Raw genomic sequence first — 15,240 nt, forward strand, 5'->3', positions numbered from 1 at the left:
TGTATTTCCACCTGTTTCAGATTCCCATGGATCAAGTCATACTTAAATCCTGGCATTTTTGTTGTGTTTCCACCACTTACATCCCCCCCAAGAACATATATTAGATTACAAGTGCATAAGAATACCACTAGAGGAATGACTGATTTAATATATTATTTTAAGTATGTAACTTACAGGTTATCACATTTTCACTCTTGGCATTGTTATTATTTGGACACACTTCATTCTTACTGAATACATCACAGTGCATGTCAGGACCCCATGATAAACCACCATTGTCTTAAGAAAGCTGACATTTTCTCTCTTGCTCAGCAACAAGTAATATCGCTCAATTCATAGCAGCTGCTGAATCACAGTTGTACACCTTTTCTGTTAATGTGGATGATAGTCAAAGTCATTAATTCCCCTGTGTGGAACCAGCTGAGTGTCAGCAGTCCAGAAAAGATTCTCCAATTTCAGGTGTGCATATCTAGCTTACTTGATCATTAACCATAACATTAACTAGTGTCAAATGGCCACTGAAAGTGACACAGGGTATTCAGATAATTATTTTCTCTCAGTCAGCACATTGAAGTTTATGAGAAATCAAGAAAGAAGAAAATCATTTCATTTGCAAGATTCTCAGCCAAACAATTTCCACCGTTCACATTTTTGGATCTGTTTTATGTAGCATATGTAATTAGGGGATTTCTGCAATTGGATCTGAAAAACAGGCTTAATTTGAGTATTGATAATGCTATTTATAATTTATATATCTTATTAGGGATTTAGAGACACTGCAAATGGTGCTTTAAGATGTTTGCTGATTTGACTCTTAGTTTCACCAAAATGTTATCATTAAAGAAAATGAGAAAAGTTAGAATTTTAGGGTAATATGTTATTTGTTCTAATTATTATCTATCAAAAGTTGTAATATTTAATATGTTAATATTTAATATTTTAGTATTGTGAACATCTATAATTCTGTGAAGCTGCTTCTATCTGCATATCCATTATATAAAGTGTTTTTAAAGTCTGTACACTTCATCTCTTTTGTATCAAAACAGATTCAGTTCATTTCAGAATTTTGAGTGACCGTGATGAATATAGTTTTATGAAAAGAAGAAAATCTATTTTTAAAAGCAGTATGGTTTTTTTTAAGCCTAACTTCTTTGTACATATATTTTACAGATTAAAGGATTTACCTGAAGACAAAGCATTCTGTTCATCAGAGACTGGACAAGAGTTACTCTTGCTTTTGGCAATTAAAGATGATGTTGTCATGGAAACACTTGATCCTGCTTTCATTCATTGGCTGCCTAGGAGGTAACAATAAGCTGTATTTTCTAAATTGAGGTTGGAACTCTACTTGAGTCCTATGTTAAATAAGTTTTAAATGTTGAAATAATACTCCACCAGTAGCAAAGAAAACAAATATTTTTCCCAGAAGGAAAATTTTCATTCCTTCTGAAAATTGGATTCTCTTTCCATACCCCCCGTTTTTGCAAGACATTTTATCCCCATAGCAAATATAATGACACCTAAGAATATAGACCTACTGTAGTAGTATGATTGAAGAGCTAATCAGAATTTGAGAATGTTAATTCATGACTTTTTTCGCAAAAGGAGCTAAAATTTGTAATCTCTCATATACAAAGGAGAAAATAAGTTTTAAACGCCAGTATTTTCATATCTAATCTTAAAAACAATATGATTTTTACTTTAGCAAATAACTTATTTTAGGGATCAAAAATTAACATAGGCTATTTTTTTTAATTTTTGGGAAATTTAAAATCTAGAACAAAGTACAAAAACGGATAATCTCGTATCTATCATACAAAAGTATCTACTGTAAATTATTTGACCTTTCCTTTTTTTTTTTTTTATTTTCTAGAGGAATGGCAAAGTTAGAGAAGGATTTTTTAAAATAGAGTGGTATATATACCACAATTAGTTTTTTTTTGGTTTCTTTTATCATTTTCCTTCTTTGCACTTATAAAGGTGCTAACCAGCACCTACAAAGTTGAAGGAAGAGTGTAATGAATACACACATATGCACCATTTATATTTTCCGTATTTGAATATTGTGCCATTTTAATGTATTCTGTGCATATGTGTATAAGTGTGTGTGTGTGTGTGTGTGTGTGTGTGTGTGTGTTTCCTTTATTTATTTGGCTAACCCATCTGAAAATAAGTTACAGGGCCATCACCTCTTACCCCTAAAAAGCTCAGCACCCATCTCCTGAGAAGACAACCGATTTTCTACCTAAACACAGTTTCTTTATGATACCTAAAGAAACTAATTAAAAAAGCAGGCTGTCATTTTTCCTTTCTAAGAAGACAAATTGGTGTGGAATGAGGCCAAATGCATTGTTTTTGGTTTTTGTTTTAATGTTTTTATTTATCTTTGAGACAGAGAGAGACAGAGCATGAGCAGGGGAGGGTCAGAGAGAGAGGGAGACACAGAATCTGAAGCAGGTTCCAGGCTCTGAGCTGTCAGCACAGAGCCTGATGCCGGGCTTGAACTCACAGACTGTGGGATCATGACCTGAGTTGAAGTTGGACGCTTAACTGACTGAGCCACCCAGGCACCCCCAAATGCATTGTCAAATAAAACACATGTTACTTGAAGACATGCATATATTGGAGTAGATTTTTGAGCTCTCATGTCAGACTTAAAACATTCTTCAAATATTTAAATGAAAATCTATGGCAAAAAAAGTTCATAAATCAGAGATTATAAATTAAAACCTCTACCTTTTAAAGTAAAGTTTTTGGTTTTTCAAAGTGGGTGTTCCTTTTTAATGTCTCAGTCTTGCTTTTTTGTTTTGTTTCGTTTTTAAAACTTGTTTATTAAGAGAGAGCAGGAGCATGGGTGGAGCAGAGAGAGAGGGAAAGAGAATCCCAAGCAGGCTCCACACTGTCAGCGAGAAGCCAGATAAGGGCTCCATCTCACGAAATGTGAGATCTTGACCTGAGCTGTAGTCAAGAGTCAGATTCTTAAATGACTGAGCCCCCCAGGTGCCCCTCAATCTTGCTTCCAGATCACTTTCTTTGACTGCTACTAATCTGCATTGAAGAACAAAGGACCAACCGTTTACAGATTTCTGCCTTTTCAAGTGATCATTCGAGAAAGATCAACACAGATATCCAGACTAAAATATTTTTTTCTTTAATTCTTTTCTTCATTTACACAGTTTCAAATTTGAGTCCTATTGTTGTAGAGGGACCAAATTGAAAGAGATTGTACTACAGCAGTATTATTGTTCACCATAGCAACTTTCATAGGGCAACCCCGAAATTTTCCAATTTTTTGAAATTTTCCAGTTTTATTCCAATTTCCCAATTTTCCAATTAATTTCCAATTAATTTTCCAAATAATTGAAAAGAAGAAGATACGCTCAGAAAGTGAAAGTGTAGCAACAGAAAATGAGATCAGTTTATCAGTGGTGTAAAATGTTAAGTTATAATTTTATATAGTGTTCAGGTTGTGTGTATTGTTTCAGCATGTTTGAGAAATGTTTTACAAATTTTGTTTTTGCAAATTTATAGAAAAAGCAGTGTCTGTTTTGCTAAAATCTTAGCACTTCATAAAACAAGTTAAAGGTCAACTTGATTCTCTGGATAAAAAAGTTTTTATATTGATAAAAGTTTGTTGATAAAAAAAAATTTTAAGAGGGAGGCACCTGGGTGGCTCGGTCAGTTGTGTCTGACTCTGGATTTCAACTCAGATCATCATCTCACGGTTTGCGAGTTCAAATCCCACATTAGGCTCCATGCTGACCGTGTGAAGCCTACTTGTTATTCTCTTTCTCTCTTTCTGCTCCTCCCCTGATATCTCTTTCTCCCTCTCTCTCTCTCAAAGTAAATAAACCTAAGAAAATTAAATAAAAATAAAAAGCTTTAAAGATTTTTAAGGAAGAATTATATCAATTGATATATGATAAATTTATGCAGAGTGTTATTTAAAGAATTGATCATCTTTATAATTATGGAGAAGAATTGGGCTCTTACCAATTTTCTAAAGACTGTTGATTGTATATAATACTTTACCTACTTTAGTACTCCTCTAGGATCTATATAAAGCTTACTTTAAAAGATTGGTTTGTGAGTGTGATATTCTGCTAACCAGTATGGGTCATCGTCTATGTTTTAAAGTTAAAAATCTGTTCATGATTTAGGGGCTACCTCGTAACAATGGCAAGTAAAAACCCACTGTGCAAATTTGCTTACTTAGAGTAGTATTTAGCCAATGATAAATCCAATAAATGCAGCAAATGCTTTATAATACGTGTTTGCTGTCTTCTCATATTTCAGCTTTTCATTATCCATTATTTTGTGCAGTTTTTCATTTCCTTCTATTGTTTTATCTCTGCATGTTTCCCCCACAACAAAGAGGCAAAAGTAATTTCTAGCCAGGACTTTCATTCTAGAATAAATTTGATTGATTTTCTTCAAAAAAAAAAAAAAAACCACTAAGCTTCATTCATTCTTTTTTTTAAATTTATTTATTTACTTTGAGAGAGAGAAGTATGTGTGGGGGGAGCTCACATAAGTGGGATAGGTGCAGAGACAGAAAAGAGAGAAAGAGAACCCCAAGAAGGCTCTCTGCGCAGAGCCCTATATGACGCTCAATCTCTGGAACTGTGAGATCATGACCTGAGCTAAAATCAAGAGGCAAGATGTGTAATGGACTTAGCCACCCAGGTGCCCATAGGCTTCATTCATTCTTAAAGAAATACTTTTCTGGCATCTGTTTATTCAACCCATATTGTTTTCAGTGAGGAAAATGGACAGAGCTCTTTGTCCTTGGTGCTTACATTCTGGCATGTGATGGGGAAAATGGCATTGAATTAGAAGATGCTAGTGCACTGGGGAAGAAAAGCAAAATATTGTGAGTGTGGGAGATTGAGATGTGGGTTGCCATTTTGAATAAGATCAGTCCTCCTCGAGAAGGTGACATTTGAACAAAGACATAGAGGTGAACAAGTTGACCTTGTAGATATTTAGAGAAGAAAGCTCCAGGCAGAGTTAATAGGCCGTGCAAAGGTTCTAACATATGACAAGCTGAGTGTTCTAGAAACAACGGGAAAGCTGGCATGGTTGGGCCAAGAGAGAAGCGGTAGGTGAGAGCCAAGGGGCCCTGTGGCAATGGATGCAGCAGAAAATAAAGCAATGGCTGAGAATGAGTAAATGACAATATTTAGAGCTTTTGCCCTAAATGCCCCCTAGTAGACACAGTATGTTTGAGCAGAGAAATGATGTGATCTGACTTATCTTTTAAAAGGACCTTGCTGGATGCTGTGTTGTGGATTAATTGTAGAGGAGCAGAGACACTAGTTAGAAGTTCATGTAATAATCAGGCAAGGGGTGATGGTGACTGACTCCAGGCTGATAGCAGCTGGTCAAATTTTGGGTGTATTTTGGAGGTAGAATCATAAAGATTTGCTCGCAAAATAGATGTGGGTATGAGAGAAAACGATGAGTCAAGGATGGACTCGAAGGCTCTCTGTCACCTTGTGTTTAGAGCAAATTATCTCTGTCCATATCCAGAAGTGTGCCTCATGGAAGGAATGAAGACCCAGCCCAAAGTACAGGTAACAGTTTTCCACTAAAAAGTGGGTAAAAAAAGTCAATGTAATGGATCATGACCACTGTTTTTTATTAAAGTAGGTAAATTAGAATTAAAAAGGGATGGAGTAGAATATATCAGCATGCACTGGTCATTCAGTAAATATATTCTGCTGAACACTTCCAGGCATTTGGAATACAGCAGTGAAACAAAACCAACAATACCCCAGTCCTCCTGGTGCCTTCCTTTTAATATATGTGTGTTGAGTCCTGATGTTACATGTATTTCTTACTGAGTTGCTGTCAAAAATGTTTAAGAGCCAGAGACCTAAGTAGAAACGAGAGACAAAAGAGAACCCTCCAGCATTTTGAGAAGAAGCCAGAAAAGAAAGGAACATGAGGGTGAAGAAAAAATAGTAATGACAGCAAAGTTAATAATACTAACAATTTTTTAATGTTTATTTTTATTTTTGACAAAGAGAGAGACAAAGAGCAGGAGGGGGAAGGGCAGGGGGGGGGCGGTGAACACAGAATCTGAAGCAGGCTCCAGACTCTGAGCTGTCAGCCCAGGGCTCAAACTCACGAACCACAAGATCATGACCTGAGCCAAAGTCCAATGCTTAACTGACTGAGCCACCCAGGCACCCCAGTAATACTAACAATATTAATAAATGGAACCTCATTCATTGAGGTGCTTTACTTAGCTCATCTAATTTACAAAAATATAATGAGATAGATATTATTTCTATCTTAGAGACAAGGAGAACAGTCTCTAAGTTTTTAAGTAACTTTCCTAATCTGTGTGGTTATATCAAGATTTTTATTGTCTTTGAAACCAAAGTGTAGTCCCCTAATCACTAGTATTTACTATTTCAATAATTTATTTTCTGGAATAAAGTCAGGGTATAGGCCGTGGAGTAGGAATCCTCAAGAGCTCAAGGAGATTGTTGTCTCACTACTGAATTACTTATTAGTTAATTGCTTAACTATAGGAGAAACTCTAGATGTTCACTGTCCAATGTGGAAGCCACTAGCCACATGTGACTAGTTCATATTGAGATGTACTGTAAGCACAAAATGGGCACACCAGTTTTCCTAGACTTGGTACCAAAACTTTTAAGATTTAAAAACATCTCAGTAATTTTATATTGATTAGAGGTTGAGATGATAATATTTTAGATATATTTCATAAAGTAAAAATATTAAAATTTCACTTGTTTCTTTTAACCTTTCTAAATGTGGCTCCTAGGAAATTTAAAATATATGTGGTTTCCATTATATTATTTTGGACAGCACCACTCTAGACATTTATGAAATAGAAACCTGACCATTTTGCAACTGTTTTTACCATGTAACTAGCCCAACAGGAAACCAAATGAATTAAGGAATTGGGATTTGTTGATTTCGTGTGAAAAGTTGTAAATACTTCCTGAGAGTGTATTGCCTACAAATACTGAATCCTTTGTAGGTTGAGTGCAGATTTCAAGTGTCGTGGCTTGGTGAATGTAGACAAGTCCTTAATGAATGCATTTGGAAATTCTAGACTTCACAGTCTATATTCTGTTGTGGTTTTAGTTTTAATTTCCTAGTGGGACTAGCTAAGTAAATATGTCTTTTGGAAAGAGAAATTTCCTTGGATAACTGAAATTCTTGTTGATGCCTAGTTAAAACACCACCATGGAAAATACCGTATTTCTGTAAAAGTTCGAAGTTATTCTTATTTCATCAAATTGTTCTTTTAAAATTTTAGTGAACAACCAATACATTGGGATCTACTAATACTGTGTAATACCTAGAAATGAGTTGTGAAAGTAAGTAGCCATTAATCTGAGAAGAGAGGATGATCTTCAGGTGTCCTTGACCTTCTTTTCATGGATATTGTGGTAGTGTCTCCAACGTCTACTCTGTTCTGCAATCATGAAACAGCCATGAGACTTGGAAGAGATTGATACCCTGCAAAGCTCCAAGATCGACCTGTCTCATTTGCCCCAATGATTGGCCTAAGCTACTGAGCTCATGGCAGTTTTTTTACCATAAGATTTTATGTTCGCACTTTGTGGAAGGTGCCCTATATCCTAGTGTGTCCAAGTGAGGAATCCTGAAATCCTGATTGCCGCAGGTGGCCATCCTGCAATCACTGGTGGGGGCGGGGGGGTGGGGAACCAAAAAAAAGCCTGAGGGAAAAGCTGATTCTATGCATACAGATCAAACATAGCAGAAAGAACCAGCTCTTCAGTGATACTATACTTCCATGGCCCCACCCTGGCTTAAACAGCATAAAAAGCAGTAAATGCCCTCCTCCAACACATGTGCCCTCCCAAACCTGGCCCAGTCTTTATTCTGCAGAGCTACATTAACCCCTGAACTTCGTTTGCCTCTTCCAAGACCTATGAAGATAGCATATGTTTCTCATTGCATCCCGAAATCTGTTATAACTGAGAACATAGATCATGCTTTATGAGATGATTTCGATCATCTTGATTAAATAATTGATTTTTTTTTTTATTTTAGAGAAAGAGCTCATGAGCTGGGGAGAGGGGCAGAGGGAGAGAGAGAGAAAATCTTAAGCAGGCTCCATGCTCAGTGCAGAGCCTGATATGGGGCTCGATCCCATGACCCTGGGGTCATGACCTGAGCCAAAATCAACAGTTGGATGTTTAACCAACTGAGCTATCCAGGCGCCCTGATTAAATAATTTCTTAAAAACTGTTGATACTGTAATTATGATGAAATGTATGATCACTAAACATGAGCCTTGGCTTCCTTTAACAGTACAGATTTAGTAATGGACAGCATCTACAAACAACAAACAACAGCCGTACATTTGGGCTGCGTTTGAAAATCATACGCTCTCCAATAGTTTGTGGGTAAAGGATATAATGTCTTCATGTGCCCCAATCACACATGCCATCCTGTTCTTTGTCACCTTAATGTGAATCACTTTCTGTGCCAGTCTTTCATCCCAATCGTGGTTAAGGAAAGCTTTAAAAGCAAAATAAACTTGTTAAGTCCCCCCTGGAATATTTTTCATTTGGTTTAATGATGCCACACTTGTAATCACTGAGAAAACGAGTTTGGTGTTGGATGTGGCACTTCAAGTAAACTGTTGCCATAATCTCAAATGACTGTCATTTCTTCTGCTGTGTTTGTGTGCAGTGTAGTATGATTTGATGGCACTGATACTGGTGAAATGGAGATGTTGCTGATTTCTGCTTATAAATCTTGACATCCTCCCTGTTTTCACCGATAAACTTATTTCAAAATCATCCCTCTCAATTGCAGCACCCTAAATCTTGAATTGCTTTTCATTTATCCCATTTACATCTTGACAGTCTATCAGAGTATGAATGTGAAAATCTGGAGAAAAACAAGGCAGGCATTGTTGGTGTATTTTGTTCTTATAACCGTGATCATTGATAATTCCACCTATTGGATTTTTGTAAGCTTGATGGTGAGTAAGGAAGAGTTTGGGGGACTTAAAAAATAATGTGTATTGGAAATGCTATTAGAGTTCAGTAAACACATAAGATTAAATAAAACCCACAATTTTATTTAGCTCTTAAAGTGGCTGTTGTCTCAAATGCATCTGTTGATTAGTTCACTGACTCCTAGAAATGCAGTGCTAACCAGTTTAATTGACTGTTGCCTAAGTGATAAACTGTCTTAAAGTACTCATCACATAAAAGTGTTTTTAAGTACCCTTGTGCATATTTTGTCTTTGCATGAGGTATATGAGCAGAGCTAGATGGATTGGGCTCTATGTAGGAGTACAGTCTTAACTCATGAATGATGGTGAACTTTGAGTATAAAACAAACACACGCATACACAAACATACACATGTACATGCATGCATTTATACAAGGCACAACAAAGGGAAAATCTTAATATTCTGGTCAGAAATATTTATCTTACAAATGTATCTATAAGCAAAGAGAATGCAGTGTCTATGCTATGATAGAGGGTACCCCTGAATTACACTTCCTTGTCATTCTTCCTAATTTTCACCATTTCCAGTACAGTTTTTCATGGTCAACCCCTGTCTTTATAATCTTTCACCCGAACTATCACCCTGGCCTTGCTACTCATCTCTTTGCCTTCTTTCCCTTCCTTTCTCTGGCGCATCCCACACCTTGCAGCCCAGGTTATCTTTTTGAACGGCCATTTAGCGGGCATTTCCTGAGTGTTTTGTGTAAGGCATTGTGATAAGTGGTATAGAGGAAGGTAAGATGGATTGGGTTATTGCCTCTAGGAAGGAAAGGAGGCACATGTAAACAGTGAGAGAAGAAAAATGCTAAAGATTTAAGACCCTATTTAAGAAAAGTACTGGAAAAAGAGACTGGAATGGAAGTTCTAAGAAGAGAGAACTTAGAGAAACGAAGAAGGAAAAATATTCATGGGGAAGACTGTTTGAGATGGATCTTAAAATAATAATATTTAGAATGAACATGCATTGAGCACATTGTACCAAGCATTGAGCTAAGGGCCTTGAGTGGATTATATCGTTTAATTCCTTCAGCAACCTCTGTGCCTAGTACTATTGTTATCACTATTTTATGAATGAGGGACCAATGGCTCTGACAAGTTAAGGAATTTTCTAAAATTCACATACCTAACAAGGGTTTGAGCTGGCATTTGAAAACCAGTCTGGAAGACAGCCCTTACTCCACAGCCCATGGATATAACCATTATGTTACAGTTGGACATGATGTAAGAGAATGGGGCAATGTCTAACTTAGTATGTTGAAACAGCATAGACTGGGTGACTTAAACAACAGAAATGTATTTCTCATAATTCTGCAGGCTGGGACATCCAAGGGCAAGGTGCCAGTTGATCCACTGCTGGTGAGCTCACTCTTCCTAGTTTGCTGACAGCTATCTTCTTGCTAGGTCCTTACATGGTAGGGAGATGGAGAGACTAAGCTCTCTGGTCTCTTCTTATAAGGACACTAATCTTATCATGAGTGCCCTGTTCTCATGGCTTCATGTAATCTTCATTACCTCCCAAGGCCCTATCATATTGAGGAATAGGGCTTCAACATACGAATTTTGGGGAGGACACAAACATTCAGCCCATAACGGGTAGGAAAGATTATTTAAGTCTGGAGAAAAGTGTAACATAGAATTGGATCCCGGTCATACATGGCAAGTATGTAATAGCTTTGATAATAATGACAATCAATGTATATTGAAATGTTCTTGTGTGTCAACCCCAGCTTAAGCAGTCTGTTTGTATTTAATTATTGCAGTGACCCTTTGAGCTAGGTATTATTACAAATATTATTACTTTATAGAAGGAAACCAAGGTACAGAGAGATTACTACCTTGCCTAAAGTCACATTCCATTTTTAAGTGTAGCCACATTTCAAACCCAAGCCGTGTTTCTATAGATCTATGCCGTGCTGTGCAGAGTCACGTGCAACTATTGGGCACTTGAATTATGGCTAATCCAAACTGAGATTTGTGGGTTGTTTTTTTTTTAAGTTTTTGTTTATTTATTTTGAGAGAGAGATTGGGGTGGAGGGGCACAGAGAGGGGGAGAGAGAGAATCCCAAGGAAGCTCCTCACTGTTAGCACAGAGCCCAATGTGGGGCTTGAACCCATGAACCCTGAGATCATGACCTGAAATGAAACCAAACGTCGGACGCTTAACCAACTGAGCCACCCAGGTGCCCCAAACTAAGATTTAAGTGTGAAATACTGGATTTCAAAGACATATTTTGAAAAAAAGAATAGATGATATCCTATTAATAATATTTATATTGATTGAAATGTTGAAATAATATTTGATAATATTGGGCTATATATAAAATGTGATTAAAATTAATTTCACCTGTTTCAATTTCCTGTTTATTTCTAGACAATGTAAATTTTATGTCTCATTTTTTTGTGTGTGAGAACATTGAAGTTCTACTGCCTTAGCAAGTTTCACTTATAGAATACATTATCAAGTATAGTCGTATTTCCATTATAAATTAGATGTAGAGTCTGTGCCCTTAGCACAATTGAGAAGTGGTAGGGAAAAAATGAGGTTGGGGTAGAAATTGTTAAGCAAGAAATGATACCATTTTAGCTTTGCTGTAAGACCAGTGTCTCCAAAGGATGTTTGTAGGATATATTGGAAGGAAGAAAAACAAAAAGGAAAGATCTGCCTGTGGGTTATTGTAGTACATGAAGTGAGAGATAACTTATACCCAAACCAGGGTAGTTGGAATCACAAAGTAAAGACTAGAGATGAGAGACATTACAGTCAGAATTGAAAGGGTATGATGAACAATTGGATAGTTCTACCTGGTGAAAGAGAAAAGATAGTGGAAGGGGACTCTCGAGGTTTCCAAATTGAGTGGGAAGTTAATGAGACACTTAAAAGAAATAATAAACACAGAAGGAGTCAGGGATTTGGATGTGTTTTGAACTTACTGAGTTTTGAGATGCTCAAAGATTGTCAGGGGGGTATGAGCTGCAAGTCACAAGATGAGATCCCACTGTGTGGGGGTGGGGGAGGGGTGGGCACGTGGTATCCCAGCAGGAGATTCAGATGGTGAGGGGTGTTGATTGTGATAGCAACTGGTGAAACTGTCTAAGGATGATGGATGGAGAGTCAGACCAACCCCAAGGGCAAGTGTGAGGAGTAAGGAAAGACAGAACACAGCTGTGGAAGGACTTTCAAGTCAACAGGGTAAGGTGGAAACTGAGGAGTTATTTCAGGAAAAAGGAGGTGGAAGGAGATGGAACCTGCGGAAAAGCTGCTTTTTCTTGTGAACAGGAAGCCCTGAATTACCGGAGCACAAACCTTTAAGGAAGAAATACTTGGCAAGAAGGAAGAAAAGACATTGATAACCGTAATCTTTGATAAAATGGATTTATTTGCATACATACACATACATGTATTTTTGCACATACACTCATATATTCCAGGCTATGCCCATCTTGTAAAAGAGAACAGTGTGGATTAGAACATTTGGGGCCCTTATCCCCAGTCCCATGACCAATTACTGGTCCAGTGGGTTCTTGATCTAGATTGTCTGAATTTTCCCCTGTGAAGCTTTCACCTGCAGTAAGCCTTTTTTGAGTATGGTGTATTGTAGATCCTTTCAGAGAAAAGAACCAAATGGTTTCTCCTTGATACTGGGTAAGGGAGAATATTGCTACTGATCAGTGTTTGGAAGACGTGACAGCCCAGGTACACATCAGAATGAGTTGCCTATTAAAACCATTTACATGCATTTGCCATTTTCTCCAGCTACGCTTAAGGTGCATAGCCTTAAGAGAATGGACAGAAACTGAAGTGTCCCAGGGAGGTTGGGCTACCGAAAGCAAAGTGGTTCTTTGAATACAGAGCTGTTCCTGAGTCAAAAAACTTCAGACTTAATTAGTATTACCTGTGCAGGAATTGCCTTAGTGTGCCAAGTGGCTTAGGGGATCAGAATCCCATTTGTTATTCAATGGGATTGATAATTGGTAAGTCGTAGTCCTGGCTTCTGTATTTATTTCTTTTGTCTTTCCTTCTTAAAAACTGCATTGCTGGGGTGCCTGGGTGGTTCAGTCAGTTACACGTCTGTCTTTATATGTTTCAACCCCACGTTGAGATTGTCTCTATCTCTCTCTGCCCTTCCCCCACTCTCATGTGCGTGCATGCTGTCTCTCAAAATAAACACGTAAACAAAACAAAACAAAACTGTACATTGTTTTCCTGGAATGAATTGTGAACACGTACTAATGTTTATTGCTTCAAGTAACTTGCTGATTCATCTTACCTACTGCTGAGTGTTTGGGAGATTGGGTCCTTACGCTGATGTGCATTTCCTTTATACTATATTTGTACCATCTTGCTAATCATTATGTGAGTTTGATTAGATGGAAATACTCATCAGTGTGGAAATAGACTATTTCCTCACTATTACCAGTTGCCAGTCCGTGTCTTTGAGCTTGCATAAAAATATGGACCACAGCTACTTGGCTGTCCTTATTGGCAGGCACTGTGCAAGGTTTTGGTTTTTTTTAACATGTTTTTCTATAAGTCTCACATCAACTATATAGTGTCCAGTTCCCCCACATTTTCTATCTTTTGTTTCCTCCAAGTTTTAAAACTTTTCTTTTTGCATGCTATGTCTTTGAGACACTCCAGCAGTGAAAAAGCCTGCAAGGATATTCCTTGAGGATCCCTTCCCTCACTTTCCAGGGCAACCTTCCATTGACCATGCATTCTTTCCAAGCCTTACCCACACCCCAACCCTGTCCCTACTTGTGTAAATTCAAAACTTGGACAAAAAATGTCCATTCACAGGGACCAGTTTGCATCCGTATTGCTTTCAAAGCAAAACCCTAACTAAAAAACTGCAAAATATTTTAGTTTGAGAAATAAGGCTCTTTGTTCTTGTTTTGTCAGTGAGCCCTGGCCTGTCATGTGCTTTTTTTATCCCTCATGAATGAGATCTGCAGATAAAATTTATGTTCACTTCTGCATGTTGCTTCCTTTGAACATCAGCTGACACTTTCAGTTCAGACAATGTCAGATGACAGAATTCCATGATTAGATATGCAACATCGGATGCTATTTTAGATAGAGATACTATAAATTTCAAAGTACTTGATGAGAACAATATGCAGTAAGGAACAATCAAATTATGTATGCATCTTAACGTATATCTGTGCATATAATTTGAAGACACTTTGGGAGGAGATAGTTATTTTATGTTTTGTGATATGACTTTCATAGTTTTAAAGCAGTATGACATAATTGAACAGATTTTGGAGTTTTTATTTGCCAGCCACCATGGCAAGAAGAGGCTTGGCCCATTTTGCGAATTGTCCACTGATTGCCGGTATTTTTTTCTTTTTCCATAAGGTCAACTCCCAATGCCCACAAGGAACACCACATTAATTTCTTTAAGCAGTGTCAGTAAACACAAGGAGGCACATGACTTACAGAAATGGATGAGATGTTAGAATTCATTTGTCCATCTGTACACAACCATATAAATGAAAATGATTGAGCAACCTTGATATTAATTTTTTATCGTTAATCAAATCACTGATGCAACAAATGGAACCAATAATAACTGCCATTGCACTACAAATTCAATTGTGAAACTGTATGTCCTTCCAATACTACTACTTATAAAATTCATGTTACATGGTTAAGATTAAGACACTAGCGATGATGAGGGGCACCTGGGTGGCTCAGCTGGCTGAGTGTCTGAATTCAACTCCAGTCATGATCTCTCAGTTTTTGAGCCCAAGCCCGACATCAGGCCCTCTGTTGTCAGCATAAGCCTGCTTCTGATCTATTCTCTTCCTCTCTCTTTGCCATTCCCCCACTCACGCTCTCTGTCTCCCTCTCTCAAAAATAAATAAATATTAAAAAAACTAGCAATAGTGAAGTGTTTACACAACAGTCTGTTTTGAAAAATACCTACTGAGTGTAAAACAGTGTACATCTTGGTCATGCTACATTGTGGATATTTATTGATTAAAAAGAAGAAAAACAACAAACTTAATGTTGGAAAAAAAAAAAAAAAAGACAAAAACTCCCCGTACTGCCAGCAGGCCATTAGATTTACCAAAATGCTTCCTCTTCCACCTTCTGTTTGGCAGCTCTTCTGTTGGTATTTGACTTACTACTTTCTCTTTGTATTATCTGGGCTTACTTTTCTTATTTTGGGGACTGCTGGAGACAAAACTAATATTCC

General features: G+C 37.3%; 1 protein-coding gene across 1 annotated transcript in view; it reads left to right on the forward strand.

Moving 5' to 3' along the window:
- The window catches only part of CNTN3 (contactin 3), a 339,764-nt gene that overhangs the window by 90,625 nt on the left and 233,899 nt on the right, over positions 1-15,240 (forward strand). The window contains exon 2 of the mRNA XM_015066053.3: positions 1,171-1,305. Within this exon, the coding sequence (XP_014921539.2) occupies positions 1,251-1,305 (55 nt within the window). The 5' untranslated portion in view covers positions 1,171-1,250. The remainder of the gene's footprint in view (positions 1-1,170; positions 1,306-15,240) is intronic.

The sequence above is a fragment of the Acinonyx jubatus genome, chromosome A2, assembly GCF_027475565.1.
Source record: "Acinonyx jubatus isolate Ajub_Pintada_27869175 chromosome A2, VMU_Ajub_asm_v1.0, whole genome shotgun sequence".
In the NCBI taxonomy this organism is placed as follows: domain Eukaryota; kingdom Metazoa; phylum Chordata; class Mammalia; order Carnivora; family Felidae; genus Acinonyx; species Acinonyx jubatus.